Genomic DNA, 15,055 nt, shown 5'->3' on the forward strand with positions numbered 1-15,055 from the left:
GAAAAGCATAATCCAAGCCTCCGGTCCTGATATAGAATTGAAGGGTATGAAAATTATATCATTTGTTTACTTCTTTCACCGTATTTACAATTTCCACAGAATGTTGATAAAATACTGAGAAACACCAAGTTTTTTGCAATAAAAGAAGGGAACCAACTGTAACTGCTAGATAGAGTCAATTGGCATCCCGTAGTGAACGAATTTCTTACTGATATAATACATTACGCTGTACCGATACATAGGTTGTGTTTGTCACACACACGTCATTTAGAATTATTTCACAGTCTGCGCTATAAATTAAAAACCTGAGGTATTTTGTGTTTTGATTTATGATATTAGCCATGCGTATGCATCGAAACTGAACGGCGTGCACTGCAAAATGTGTCCTTTATTACTGTAACTTGTAGGAAGGACGAAAGAGAAGGCTAGGGCTGACTGTGATGCCTCCAAATAAAACGATTGTTTTCTCCACACACAAGCTCTGTGCGTGCGGCCGTCTGCAAATATCCGGGGCGGGGCCCTCCGCGCCCCTCCTCCGGGGTTCAGGCGAGGATCTCTTCCTGCCCGCTCCCTCCCCCTCCGTTACTGGGCTGGCTCACTCTGACAGCCGTCTTCAGCCCTAGGAGGAGAAGGCAGCCGGCCCTGGCGACAGCAGGATGGGCAGCTAGGCAGCAGGACGGCCGCGGGAGGATGGAAGGCAACCGGGACGAGGCGGAGCGCTGCCTGCGCATCGCCCGGGAGGCGCTGGAGGCCGGGGAGCGAGAGCGGGCGCTGCGCTTCCTGAACAAGGCCGAAAAGCTCTACCCGACCCAGGCAGCCAAAGGTGAGAGGGGGCCCCGCTCCCGGGAAGGCCGAGATGGAGAGGATAAGTGTTGTTAAAACCACGGGCAGTTACGTGTTCCCTTACCAAAGAACGGCGTGATTGTGGGTGCCTTTTTCACGAGGGGGAGGATTATGTAGGGCCAACGTCGACCTCCCCACTAATAGGTATCTTTAAAACATTTAGACATCCAGGCTCTCTTAGTTTCAAAGAAATATAATTCTCTGCCCAGATAATAGTCGCAAAATTAGGTCTGTGGAAAAAAATGTGTGTGTGTGTATATATATATATATATATATATATGTTTTTTAAAGGACGTAAACCCTCGCCGACACAAGATGCCATGCTTTGTAGCAATGTCCCTTAGCCAGCACCAACCGGTACTAGACAGGCTCATCCGGAACTCTTGAGCTTGTGTCCTTTGGATGTGTGAAGCCTTGTGAGAAGACTTAAATTCATATTGAGTAAGGGAAAGGTCACAGTTGTATTTAACATAAACCCTTCTACAAGGTTAAAATGTGAGACGCAGGATGGAGTATATGCTTTTTATGGCATCCGGGGTAGCGGTATACGTCCGAGGTACTCACTGGGGCAGCAGCACTAGTGTCTACCCTACACGTACACCGCTGCAGTACAGTACTTAAAATCTGCATCATGTATACAGCCATTACAACACCTGCAGTGTTGGTACATTCAGCAAGTGTACAAACATTATGATAGCAACAGCATTTTTTGCAGCAGGTGTAAAGAGCATGACAGCGGCAGTATTATTCTGCATCTTATGTGTACATATTGTTGTAAGGATAGCTCCACGAGGTGTAGAAATTATGACTGTAGCAGTCCTGCTTCCACCAGGGACTGTAATACATGAATATGGAGCATGATCCTATGTGTGTCCGCGCGTGCACCTTCGCAGACCGTCACCATGTGCTGTATTGGAAAAATTAAATGCACTGTACCTATTGCATGTTTGACCCGGCGGCCACTGCTGTAATACAGCATAAGATTAGAAGTGTGATGTTCCTTCATTTGCATGGTGCTATGCTTTCATGCAAATTAGGGAATGTCTCCTTAGGATTGAGCGGATCCAAAATGTGCACTTAATCAATCCATATTACAAATGAGGCTGCATTAGTTTTGATGGCCTATTCTGTAGTACCATGACCAACGATGTTACAATGGTTTGAAGACTGTTAAGTGGTAAAGAGTTTCACTTTGGAAGGTGCATGTCCTTATGGATGCGATAATGGATTTAGTTGAGCTGGGACATGCTAGGAGACTATCCATTTTTTATAAAGACACAACTGTTAATCTTAGTGTTAGGCTGTCCTTGCATTCTCAAGTGGTCCATTTCTCTGTCAGGGTGTTTAAGAACCACACCAGAAAGATTATACCGGAACTTCAGGTGTAGCTCATATGTTTCTTTCTCTCTCTGTACATTTCGCATCATTTCATGCAGAGTAGGCACTAGGATAGGGATCCTGAGATTAGACCCAGGGTTCACTGTCCTGATGAATTTCTGAGCTCAGGCTTTTGTAAGGGGAAATACATGTTGACCAATATAACAACATGGAGAATTTTCAGTAACACGTGTTTTAGCAGTATGAGAGGGTCATGATAATAAAATTACATATAACCTCCCACTGCACAATTTTTTAACAGTTGCCCCTCCCCCACCCCCGGTCAAAAAGTAGTTTATTTACTCTCAGTAAACAACTTCTACAAGAGTTCGAGGAGAGCCTGCCTCTGACAAAAAAATCATGTCTTCACCGGATAGCAGCACAGTAATGAAGCATGATAGCAAGTGTGGGTAAGGGTTACACCTTTCTTAGAGTAGATCCATTGTCACATCCTCAAAGGTCTGTCTAAGATGACATATTTTCGTGTAACAGTCCACATACAGTGGTAACATTTGTGGATATGAAACTTGTCTCGGCGGGGTTTACCACAATTTACAATTGAATTGCCTCTTAGCCCTTTTTCTGTTCTAGAGACCCTTCTGTTGCACTGAAGCGCATCAGGGGTCAATAGTAAAGGTGTAGATACTGTAGCACTACTGCCTGCATCTGACATACAGGAACAGTGTGACCGCAGAACTACTACCTGTATAAGATACAGACAGTGTAAGACGGCAGTATTGCCTGCACTAGAAGGTGAGTTATATTGTGATCACAGCAGTACTGTGTGCAAAACATGCTCATCTTCATGGCTGGTACCTAGAGGTCACAGATGGTGGAAATTACATGTGCCATTTCTTAGTATGAGTTACTATTTCTCATACATCATCATGCAGCATTTATCGGTGCTCATTCCCCCAGAATGAAGACATAATTTCGCTGGATGTAGGTTTACGTGTTCCATTTTCACAGAACAATTGCTTTTGTGGTTCCATTTGTTATGGATGAGGAATTATTGATCCTGTTTCCAATGTGATTTTCTTTTCTCCAGGATGGCGGGTTATGTGTGCCTGTTTCACAAGGTAAAGGTTTGCATGTTTCCAATTTGCCAGGAAGGGATGCTAGCGGTGTTAAATAATACAATTGCACAGGACGGCTGAGTTACTTGTTCACATATGGATATAAGGGTTATGCATCTCATTTCACTGGATTAGGGGCCATGTTTTCTGTCTCCCAGTACGTGGTTACATTTTCCCTGTTAGTCACCCATTCACACTCCGGATGGAGTAAGCTGCACGTTTCCCTTCTGAGAGGTGTTCAGTGTTTATTTTTTTCTGGGTCTATAGCTGCGCGTGGGGAGCTGTGGTTGATGACGGAAAGAAGAGCGAGGTTGAAAGAGGAAGAGGTTAGATAATGACTGTTTGACAGGGAAGCTCAGTTTAAGCCAAAGGTGGTCTAGGGCAAAGGAGAGAGAGAGAGCAAGCAGATGGTTAGAAAGGCCGAGGTAATGAAAGAGGAGAGTTTAAATTGAAGTAGTGTGAGCTGTGTTCAGAGGAAGGAAAGAAGACTTCAGATGGAGACCTAGGCGCTTCTGTGAAGGATGAATAGTTTTGAGGCGGTTCAACTGAGGCTGAAGGAGAGAAATAAGAGTTGGGTTTAAGGAGGGAGAAAGTTTGAAAGGAGGGCTGGGGTAAAGGTGGTTGTAGTGAGTTGGAGTGCACCATATGTATGATAGAAGCTGTTAAGCTAGGGTGGAAGGACGGAACTGGGAACTAAAATGAATTGGGAGAATCGAGTTAAGGTGACAGCATTGAAATCGGGCAGGGTTTTGTACAACCTGCCCGGGAAGAGGTTTGTTGCGCCGATTGTTTGCTTATTTTTCTCCTGCCCGTTCATGAAAAGTTTATCTAGGTTTTTGATTTCCATTCTCGTATATGTAGCAGTGGCTTTATAATGGCATAAACAGAACTACATGACTCACACTGCAAACCAAATAACATTCCCTGGATGAGCTGCTCACACAATGAGCTGGGAAACCTCTGTATCTAGTTGTGAGCTTTGGTACTCAGAGGGTCTGACCCAGCTATCTTGTCAGCTGTTCTCAGAGCTCTAGATAGCTTTACACATGAGGGGAGGAAAAAAGGAGGTATTGGACATCCTGAGATTGGTTTTGTTTATGCCTTTGTAAATGCACACAAAACGGTTGTTAAACCTTGCAACGCCCAGCTTGCACTCTTGAGTGCATCATCACCCTGGAGAGTCTCTAGTTTGAAAGAGCCACTGTGTGAGGAGAAACTCTGACGTGAGGTGCTTCACGGCTGTATGTATCTCATTACTCCGTGTTTAACAGCCCCTTCATACGTTGGGAGTAAGAGTAGGTGTAGAAGGAGTGAAAGAGATGGTACACCAATGTACTATGAACATCCCCTTCACCAGCTACTTCCACAAATATACCTTAAGGTAAAAATCGGGAGTCCTCCACGTAAACTAGGAGTATTGCATGTATGCTTGAGTGAGCTTTAAGCAATTTGAGTTTTAAACAGTGCTACTTGCATATGGATATTAACATTCTCTGTTGTTCGCAGCGTCTGATAAGTTCTTTGTAACGTGATCTTTAAACCGCATCAATTTTAACCAGTTACTGCCCAATGAGTTCTAGCTTTCGCCATTTCCCACGAGTGTAAAAATTCCTCGGGGAGGCCGTCCTTCTGTGTTCCAGCTCCCTTTTACCTCCACAACCTGCTGATGATAATGTTTGCAATACTGCACTGATTTTGCCCTCATGTTTGTCTTGCAAGTTAATAGGTACGCAATTAGCACAACCCCGAACCACACACAGAAGGAGCAAATCAGAAACAACACGAGTGGACAGTTACCAACAACAAAACCTCTCTTAAAAGCTGCACACCAAACTTGACCTTCCCAGAACGAGGTTCACATGTTTCAGCATTGCCACCAGACCCCAGAATTTTCATTATTGTCATGTCTATCACTGTGCTGGTTTCCCTCCTCTTAAATTGGAAGAGTGAGTCAGATGCTGCCAGCATTGTATTCCAAGACCAAGGGATAAATAAGATACTGAAAATCCGTTCTCAGGACTTACTTTAATCGCTAGAGTTGAGTTCTTGAGGGGAAAACACGTAAGATGCCTGTGAGTGAGTGGCTCTTGTCTTTGCCAGCCACTGTCTTTTCTTCAGCCACCAAAATTTACTACTGGATATCTGGCCTTCAGTATAGAATACTGCTAGAGGAGTGCTGTTTCCTCGCAACCAGAGATATTCTGTAGGGTTGTTACGTTATCATTCACAAAGGGAGCACTGGACTATTTGGCATGCTAATTCCTATTAGCCTGTACGGGTACAGTCATCGAAAAAAGTGTAAAGTTACTCTTTCACCAGAGGTCATGAGTAGTGCAAGTGTGCACACGGTGTGATCTTATTTATTTATAGTGCCTGCAGGACCCACACATTTATTTGTGTGTTCGCCTTCACTATAAAACTGGCGACAAGTCACAGCGCTGGCATGCTTTACATGTTTGCCAAGACTTGTGCCACTCTCACAATGGGAGGTGACAAAGGAGCAGTACCTCACCTGTGTTGTCCTTAACTTAAGCCAGTCGCGTATTACTTACTAGTTTTTAATAATCAGGATTCACTCTCTTCCTTCCCGGGGCTACCATTGAGGCCGAAGCGCCTTGAGAATTACTTCAGTGCTGCAAAGAAGAGCGACCCTGCCAAGAGAAGATCACTGCTGCTGCATTTTGTTCATCGAATTATCTGCCAAAAACTGGTACTGTGGTGATTACTGAGTGGCTAGATTGTGTAGTTTCTGCCAAAGTTGCCAGCCTTGATAGTTCTTTCACATTCTTCCTCTTTCATGAGGTGTATTCGTTTAGCACTAGACAATAATACAGAGATAAAATAAAATGGGGCATGCCTACTGCTTTTGTTACTAATTACCATGCTTGCCCTTTCGGTATCCTTTTTCTCATTCAACAGCATCTCTGCCTGGTACATGTCATTGTATGGATTACTGGGCCTTCTCTGATTAACCTCCTTTTTTGTTAAGGTGGTTAGTCCTTACTGTAATTCTAAATTGCTGAAAATCTCTCATGGACTGTCGCCCATCACCCTGCCAGTCGCTTCATCCCATAACACGATAACCATAACTCAGTGGTCATCACACCCTACATGACAACACTTTTCATATAATCACAAAAAGAAAAAAAACACCCTCCCAATATCGCACCCTACACAATGTAGTTTACTGTTCTTGTGTGCTGTTCTTGTGGGTAAGTGCTTCAGCACCCCACAAAGGGATGGTAAGTACTGGACAAATGCTACAGTACCGTGTGGTACCCAAGTCAACATGCATTTCAACCCCTGAAGAGCCAAGCGGCACTAAAATGAGCCCGAGGACCCCTTTCAGAGGAGGCTCAAAAACCCTGCCCGACATAGATGCTGATTTCTGTGACATCGTCATAGAGGGCTGCATCACCACACATTTTCACCAGCTTGCTTTAGGAACCTGGGCAGTGGAGGGTACTACCTCAGCCTTCGAGTGCAGCCTTTTTTGCCTTCCATGCAAGCCTGTCTAGAAGGCAGGGGACAACCATGGTGTCTGGGATACAGAGTAGTACAGTTTCTGTGTGGCGTATCACTGTACAGGAAGTTCACCAGTGGTGAGGTGACCTGCCCCATGCTGATTTTGCATTCGTTATTGGTGGTAAACAATGTGTTCAAGCTCTTTTCTGCTCACTGAGGTGTAACATGAGACACTTTAGGGCTGTGCTCTCATTCATGAGGTTATGCAACCTCAGTGAACTGAAAACCACCTCCTTGCATGAGTACAACAGTGCCTTCCAGCACGCGAGCTCCCTGAATGGAAACCTAGCAGATTTGAAGGCCGATACGGCCTTGCAAAACAGTTTGCTAGTTTTCTACTGCAAGATTTTCAAAACTTGACTTGAGTGTGTTGAAGTAACGAACGTTTTCGCACAAGTTAATTTGAAGTTTATAAATGGATTACCGGAAATGGATTCCCTTAGCAGCCCTGGTAAGTGACACGCTGTGTTGTGCTTTAGCATCCGGTTGCCAGTGCCAAGGGAAAGTGATGTGCGGATAGAACGGAGCATTTGTACTCCCCGCCTCATCCTCGACATACCCCGCAGCAGCCACATCTCCGCACACCTGAGACATCTGCATTGGCTCCCAGTCAGCAAAAGGATCACCTTCCGACTTCTCACTGTAGGAAAGTACCATCTTGCCTGGCATGTTACCCCCATTTTTCACTGTATATATGTTGTTTTAGTTGTATGTGTCACTGGGACCCTGGTAACCCAGGGCCCCAGTGCTCATAAGTGTGCCTGAATGTGTTACCTGTGTAGTGACTAACTGTCTCACTGAGGCTCTGCTAATCAGAACCTCAGTGGTTATGCTCTCTCATTTCTTTCCAAATTGTCACTGACAGGCTAGTGACCATTTTTACCAATTTACATTGGCTTACTGGAACACCCTTATAATTCCCTAGTATATGGTACTGAGGTACCCAGGGTATTGGGGTTCCAGGAGATCCCTATGGGCTGCAGCATTTCTTTTGCCACCCATAGGGAGCTCTGACAATTCTTACACAGGCCTGCCACTGCAGCCTGAGTGAAATAACGTCCACGTTATTTCACAGCCATTTTACACTGCACTCAAGTAACTTATAAGTCACCTATATGTCTAACCTTTACCTGGTAAAGGTTAGGTGCAAAGTTACTTAGTGTGAGGGCACCCTGGCACTAGCCAAGGTGCCCCCACAATGTTCAGAGCCAATTCCCTGAACTTTGTGAGTGCGGGGACACCATTACACGCGTGCACTACATATAGGTCACTACCTATATGTAGCTTCACCATGGTAACTCCGAATATGGCCATGTAACATGTCTATGATCATGGAATTGCCCCCTCTATTCCATCCTGGCATAGTTGGCACAATCCCATGATCACAGTGGTCTGTAGCACAGACCCTGGTACTGCCAAACTGCCCTTCCTGGGGTTTCACTGCAGCTGCTGCTGCTGCCAACCCCTCAGACAGGCAGCTGCCCTCCTGGGGTCCAGCCAGGCCTGGCCCAGGATGGCAGAACAAAGAACTTCCTCTGAGAGAGGGTGTGACACCCTCTCCCTTTGGAAAATGGTGTGAAGGCAGGGGAGGAGTAGCCTCCCCCAGCCTCTGGAAATGCTTTGTTGGGCACAGAGGTGCCCAATTCTGCATAAGCCAGTCTACACCGGTTCAGGGACCCCTTAGCCCCTGCTCTGGCGCGAAACTGGACAAAGGAAAGGGGAGTGACCACTCCCCCGACCTGCACCTCCCCTGGGAGGTGTCCAGAGCTCCTCCAGTGTGCTCCAGACCTCTGCCATCTTGGAAACAGAGGTGCTGCTGGCACACTGGACTGCTCTGAGTGGCCAGTGCCACCAGGTGACGTCAGAGACTCCTGCTGATAGGCTCCTTCAGGTGTTAGTAGCCTATCCTCTCTCCTAGGTAGCCAAACCCTCTTTTCTGGCTATTTAGGGTCTCTGTCTCTGGGGAAACTTCAGATAACGAATGCATGAGCTCAGCCGAGTTCCTCTGCATCTCTCTCTTCACCTTCTGATAAGGAAACGACCGCTGACCGCGCTGGAAGCCTGCAAACCTGCAACATAGTAGCAAAGACGACTACTGCAACTCTGTAACGCTGATCCTGCCGCCTTCTCGACTGTTTTCCTACTTGTGCATGCTGTGGGGGTAGCCTGCCTCCTCTCTGCACCAGAAGCTCCGAAGAAATCTCCCGTGGGTCGACGGAATCTTCCCCCTGCAACCGCAGGCACCAAAAAGCTGCATTACCGGTCCCTTGGGTCTCCTCTCAGCACGACGAGCGAGGTCCCTCGAATCCAGCGACGCTGTCCAAGTGACCCCCACAGTCCAGTGACTCTTCAGCCCAAGTTTGGTGGAGGTAAGTCCTTGCCTCACCTCGCTGGGCTGCATTGCTGGGAACCGCGACTTTGCAGCTACTCCGGCCCCTGTGCACTTCCGGCGGAAATCCTTTGTGCACAGCCAAGCCTGGGTCCACGGCACTCTAACCTGCATTGCACGACTTTCTAAGTTGGTCTCCGGCGACGTGGGACTCCTTTGTGCAACTTCGGCGAGCACCGTTTCACGCATCCTCGTAGTGCCTGTTTCTGGCACTTCTCCGGGTGCTACCTGCTTCAGTGAGGGCTCTTTGTCTTGCTCGACGTCCCCTCTCTCTTCAGGTCCAATTTGCGACCTCCTGGTCCCTCCTGGGCCCCAGCAGCGTCCAAAAACGCCAAACGCACGATTTGCGTGTAGCAAGGCTTGTTGGCATCCTTCCGGCGGAAAAACACTTCTGCACGACTCTCCAAGGCGAGAGGGATCCGTCCACCAAAGGGGAAGTCTCTAGCCCTTTTCGTTCCTGCAGAAACCTCAGCTTCTTCTGTCCAGTCGAAGCTTCTTTGCACCCGCAGCTGGCATTTCCTGGGCATCTGCCCATCTCCGACTTGCTTGTGACTTTTGGACTTGGTCCCCTTGTTCCACAGGTACCCTAGATTGGAAATCCACAGTTGTTGCATTGCTGGTTTGTGTCTTTCCTGCATTATTCCTCTAACACGACTATTTTGTCCTTAGGGGAACTTTAGTGCACTTTGCACTCACTTTTCAGGGTCTTGGGGAGGGTTATTTTTCTAACTCTCACTATTTTCTAATAGTCCCAGCGACCCTCTACAAGGTCACATAGGTTTGGGGTCCATTCGTGGTTCGCATTGCACTTTTGGAGTATATGGTTTGTGTTGCCCCTATCCCTATGTTTCCCCATTGCATCCTATTGTAACTATACATTGTTTGCACTGTTTTCTAAGACTATACTGCATATTTTTGCTATTGTGTATATATATCTTGTGTATATTTCCTATCCTCTCACTGAGGGTACACTCTAAGATACTTTGGCATATTGTCATAAAAATAAAGTACCTTTATTTTTAGTATAACTGTGTATTGTGTTTTCTTATGATATTGTGCATATGACACTAGGTGGTACTGTAGTAGCTTCACACGTCTCCTAGTTCAGCCTAAGCTGCTCTGCTAAGCTACCATTATCTATCAGCCTAAGCTGCTAGACACCCTATACACTAATAAGGGATAACTGGGCCTGGTGCAAGGTGCAAGTACCCCTTGGTACTCACTACAAGCCAGTCCAGCCTCCTACATTGGTTGTGCAGTGGTGGGATAAGTGCTTGAGACTACTTACCACTCTTGTCATTGTACTTTTCATAAGAGAAAAATATACAAAACATGGTCAGTGTATATACACATAGCCAAAAAGTTTTGCATTTCCTCTTTTCACTCTTTTCTAAGTGCTGAAAAGTACTCCTAAACTTTCAAAAAGTTCTTAAAAGTTTAAAAAGTTTTTTTTCTGTCTTTCCAAAAAGTTCTGAAAACTTTTGTCTCTTTCTCTATCACTTTAACTCTCTCTAAAAAATGTCTGGCACAGGCCAAAGTGTTGATCTGTCCAAACTTGCATATGACAACCTTAGCTGGAAAAGAGCAAGGAGTCTCTGTATAGAGAGAGGTTTGAGTGTAGGGAAGAATCCTGCCTTAGAACTATTAATTAATATGCTTAGAGAACAGGATAAGGCCATAGGTGCTCCATCTGTTGAAAAAGTACCTAATAGTTCCCAATCAGATTCAGGGACTCCCCCAGGAAAAGATTCAGGAAAGAAACTTCCTAGCCTGCCCATTACTAGACAATCTAGCATATATGGTAATGATGATGAGCCACACCATAGAAATAGTGTTGTCTCACATCATAGCAAAAGCATTTATTCTCACCATACTGGTAGTAATGTTTCTGTAAACCAAGCTGTTAAGTTGGCCTCTGTAAGGGACAGGTCTCCTTCTGTTCATTCCCATCATAGCTCTGTTTCTAGAAATGTCCCTCCCACCAACCCTGATGACAGAATGTTAGAGAGGGAACTCAATAAGTTGAGGGTGGAACACACCAGACTGAAGCTTAAAAAGCAACAGCTGGATTTGGATAGACAGTCTTTTGAATTAGAGAAGGAAAGACAGAAGTTGGGTTTAGATACCCATGGTGGCAGCAGCAGTATTCCCCATAGTCATCCTGCAAAGAGCATGATTCCAGGAATCTGCACAAGATAGTTCCCCCTTATAAGGAGGGGGATGACATTAACAAGTGGTTTGCTGCACTTGAGAGGGCCTGTGTTGTACAGGATGTCCCTCAAAGGCAGTGGGCTGCTATCCTATGGCTATCATTTAGTGGAAAAGGTAGGGATAGGCTCCTTACTGTGAAAGAAAATGATGCTAATAATTTCCAAGTTCTTAAGAATGCACTCCTGGATGGTTATGGCTTAACCACTGAACAGTACAGGATAAAGTTCAGAGAGACCAAAAAGGAGTCTTCACAAGACTGGGTTGATTTCATTGACCATTCAGTGAAGGCCTTGGAGGGGTGGTTACATGGCAGTAAAGTTACTGATTATGACAGCCTGTATAACTTGATCCTGAGAGAGCATATTCTTAATAATTGTGTGTCTGATTTGTTGCACCAGTACTTGGTAGACTCTGATCTGACCTCTCCCCAAGAATTGGGAAAGAAGGCAGACAAATGGGTCAGAACAAGAGTGAACAGAAAAGTTCATACAGGGGGTGACAAAGATGGCAACAAAAAGAAGGATGGTAAGTCTTCTGACAAGGGTGGGGACAAATCTAAAAATGAGTCTTCATCAGGCCCACAAAAACACTCTGGTGGGGTTGGTGGGTCCAAATCCTCCTTTAATCAGAACAAGGAAAAGAAACCATGGTGCTATTTATGTAAAATAAAAGGCCATTGGACAACAGATCCCAGTTGTCCAAAGAAAGGCACCACAGCTCCTACCACTACAACCCCTACTGCTACACCTAGTGTCCCTACTAATAGCAGTGGTGGTGGGAGCAAACCTACTAATAGCCAATCCAAGGGAGTAGCTCGGCTCACTTTTGGTAATTTAGTTGGGGTTGGTCTGATTAGGGAGACCACAGAGGCTACTTTAGTCTCTGAAGGGGCTATTGATTTAGCCACTTTGGTTGCTTGCCCCCATAACTTGGAGAAGTACAAGCAACTAACCCTAATAAATGGTGTTGAGGTCCAGGCCTACAGGGACACAGGTGCCAGTGTCACAATGGTGATTGAGAAACTGGTGCACCCGGAACAACACATACTTGGACACCAGTACCAAGTAACCGATGCTCACAACATAACACAAAGCCACCCCATGGCTGTTGTAAATCTCAACTGGGGGGGGTAACTGGTCCAAAGAAAGTTGTGGTAGCTTCAGATTTACCTGTAGACTGTCTATTAGGGAATGATTTGGAGACATCAGCTTGGTCAGATGTGGAGTTGGAGGCCCATGCAGCAATGCTGGGCATTCCAGGGCATATTTTTGCTTTGACAAGGGCTCAGGCCAAAAAGCAAAAAGGACAGGGAAGCTTGGATCCTGGAACAATGGACCAAGTGCTCCCTAAAGCTAGGGCTAGTAGAAGCAAACCACTTCCTACTATCCTTCCCTCTACAGTGGATTCTACTTCTGAGGAAGAAGAATTCCCTCCCTGTGCAGAACCTACACCAGAGGAGCTGGAAGCAGACACTGCTGAGCTTTTGGGTAAAGGGGGGCCTGCCAGAGAGGAGCTGAGTGTGGCACAGCAAACCTGTCCCACATTAGAGTGTCTCAGACAGCAAGCTGTCAAACAGGCTAATGGGGATGTCAGTGACTCTCACAGAGTTTACTGGGAGGACAACCTCTTGTACACTGAGCATAGGGATCCTAAACCTGGAGCTGCCAGGAGATTAGTGATCCCTCAGGAGTACAGAAAGTTCCTCCTAACACTGGCACATGACATTCCCTTAGCTGGGCATCTAGGACAAATGAAAACTTGGGACAGACTTGTTCCCCTGTTTCATTGGCCTAGGATGGCTGAGGACACAAAATAATTTTGCAAGTCCTGTGAAACCTGTCAAGCCAGTGGCAAGACAGGTGGCACCCCTGTGGTTGGGGTTCCCTTTGAAAGGGTAGGGGTTGACATAGTTGCCCCCCTTGACCCTCCTACTGCTTCAGGCAATAGGTTTATCTTGGTGGTAGTGGACCATGCCACAAGATATCCTGAAGCAATTCCTTTAAGGACCACTACAGCTCCTGCAGTGGCAAAGGCCCTCCTGGGAATATTTTCCAGGGTGGGCTTCCCAAAGGAAGTAGTATCAGACAGAGGAAGCAATTTCATGTCTGCATACTTAAAGGCCATGTGGAAGGAGTGTGGTGTAACGTACAAGTTCACAACACCCTATCATCCACAAACAAATGGACTGGTGGAGAGATTTAATAAAACTCTCAAAGGCATGATTATGGGTCTCCCTGAAAAACTCCGCGGGAGATGGGATATCCTCCTACCATGCCTCCTTTTTGCCTACAGGGAGGTACCCCAGAAAGGAGTGGGCTTCAGCCCCTTTGAACTTCTTTTTGGACACCCTGTTAGGGGTCCACTCACACTTGTAAAGGAGGGTTGGGAACAACCTTTAAAAGCTCCTAAGCAGGATATTGTGGATTATGTACTTGGCCTCAGATCAAGGATGGCTGAGTACATGAAAAAGGCCAGTAAAAACCTTCAGGCCAGCCAAGAGCTCCAGAAGCAATGGCATGATCAGAAGGCTGTTTTGGTTCAGTACCAACCAGGGCAGAAAGTGTGGGTCTTGGAGCCTGTGGCCCCAAGAGCACTCCAAGATAAATGGAGTGGACCCCACACAATTGTTGAAAAGAAGGGTGAAGTCACCTACTTGGTTGACTTAGGCACTGCCAGGAGTCCCCTTAGGGTGCTCCATGTCAACCGCCTGAAACCCTACTATGACAGGGCTGATCTCACCCTGCTCATGGCAACTGATGAGGGACAGGAAGAAGACAGTGATCCTCTACCTGATCTCTTCTCTTCCACAGAACAAGATGCTCTTGTGGAAGGTGTAGTTTTGGCTGATTGTCTTACTGCTGAGCAGAAAGACAATTGCATAAATCTCCTAGGACAATTTTCAGAACTCTTCTCTACTGTGCCAGGCACCACTTCTTGGTGTGAGCACACTATAGATACTGGAGACAGTTTACCTGTCAAAAGTAAGATCTATAGGCAGCCTGACCATGTCAGGGACTGCCTAAAGCAAGAAGTTCAGAAAATGTTGGAACTAGGAGTGGTTGAGCACTCTGACAGTCCATGAGCTTCTCCTGTGGTACTGGTACCAAAACCCAATTCTAAAGATGGAAAGAAGGAAATGGGGTTTTGTGTAGACTATAGAGGTCTCAACTTGGTAACCAAAACTGATGCTCACCCTATACCCAGGGCAGATGAGCTCATAGATACACTGGCATCTGCCAAGTATCTAAGCACTTTTGATTTGACTGCAGGGTATTGGCAGATCAAATGGTCAGAAGATGCTAAACCTAAGACTGCATTTTCTACCATTGGAGGACATTACCAGTTTACTGTAATGCCTTTTGGTTTGAAAAATGCACCTGCCACTTTTCAGAGGTTGGTGAACACAGTCCTGCAAGGGCTGGAAGCTTTCAGTGCAGCATATTTGGACGATATAGCTGTCTTTAGCTCCAGCTGGGATGATCACCTGGTCCACCTATGGAAAGTTTTGGAGGCTCTGCAAAAGGCAGGCCTCACTATCAAGGCTTCAAAGTGCCAGATAGGGCAGGGTAAGGTGGTTTATCTGGGACACCTTGTTGGTGGGGAACAGATTGCACCACTTCAGGGGAAAATCCAA

At 46.2% G+C, this 15,055-nt stretch overlaps 1 protein-coding gene across 1 annotated transcript in view; it reads left to right on the top strand.

Moving 5' to 3' along the window:
• The first annotated feature begins 553 nt into the window (after positions 1-553).
• The window catches only part of DNAJB14 (DnaJ heat shock protein family (Hsp40) member B14), a 183,314-nt gene continuing 168,812 nt past the window's right edge, over positions 554-15,055 (top strand). Inside the window, exon 1 of the mRNA XM_069230231.1 lies at positions 554-823. Coding sequence (XP_069086332.1) covers positions 691-823 — 133 coding nt within the window. The 5' untranslated portion in view covers positions 554-690. The remainder of the gene's footprint in view (positions 824-15,055) is intronic.

Source organism: Pleurodeles waltl, chromosome 1_1 (assembly GCF_031143425.1).
Source record: "Pleurodeles waltl isolate 20211129_DDA chromosome 1_1, aPleWal1.hap1.20221129, whole genome shotgun sequence".
In the NCBI taxonomy this organism is placed as follows: Eukaryota; Metazoa; Chordata; class Amphibia; order Caudata; family Salamandridae; genus Pleurodeles; species Pleurodeles waltl.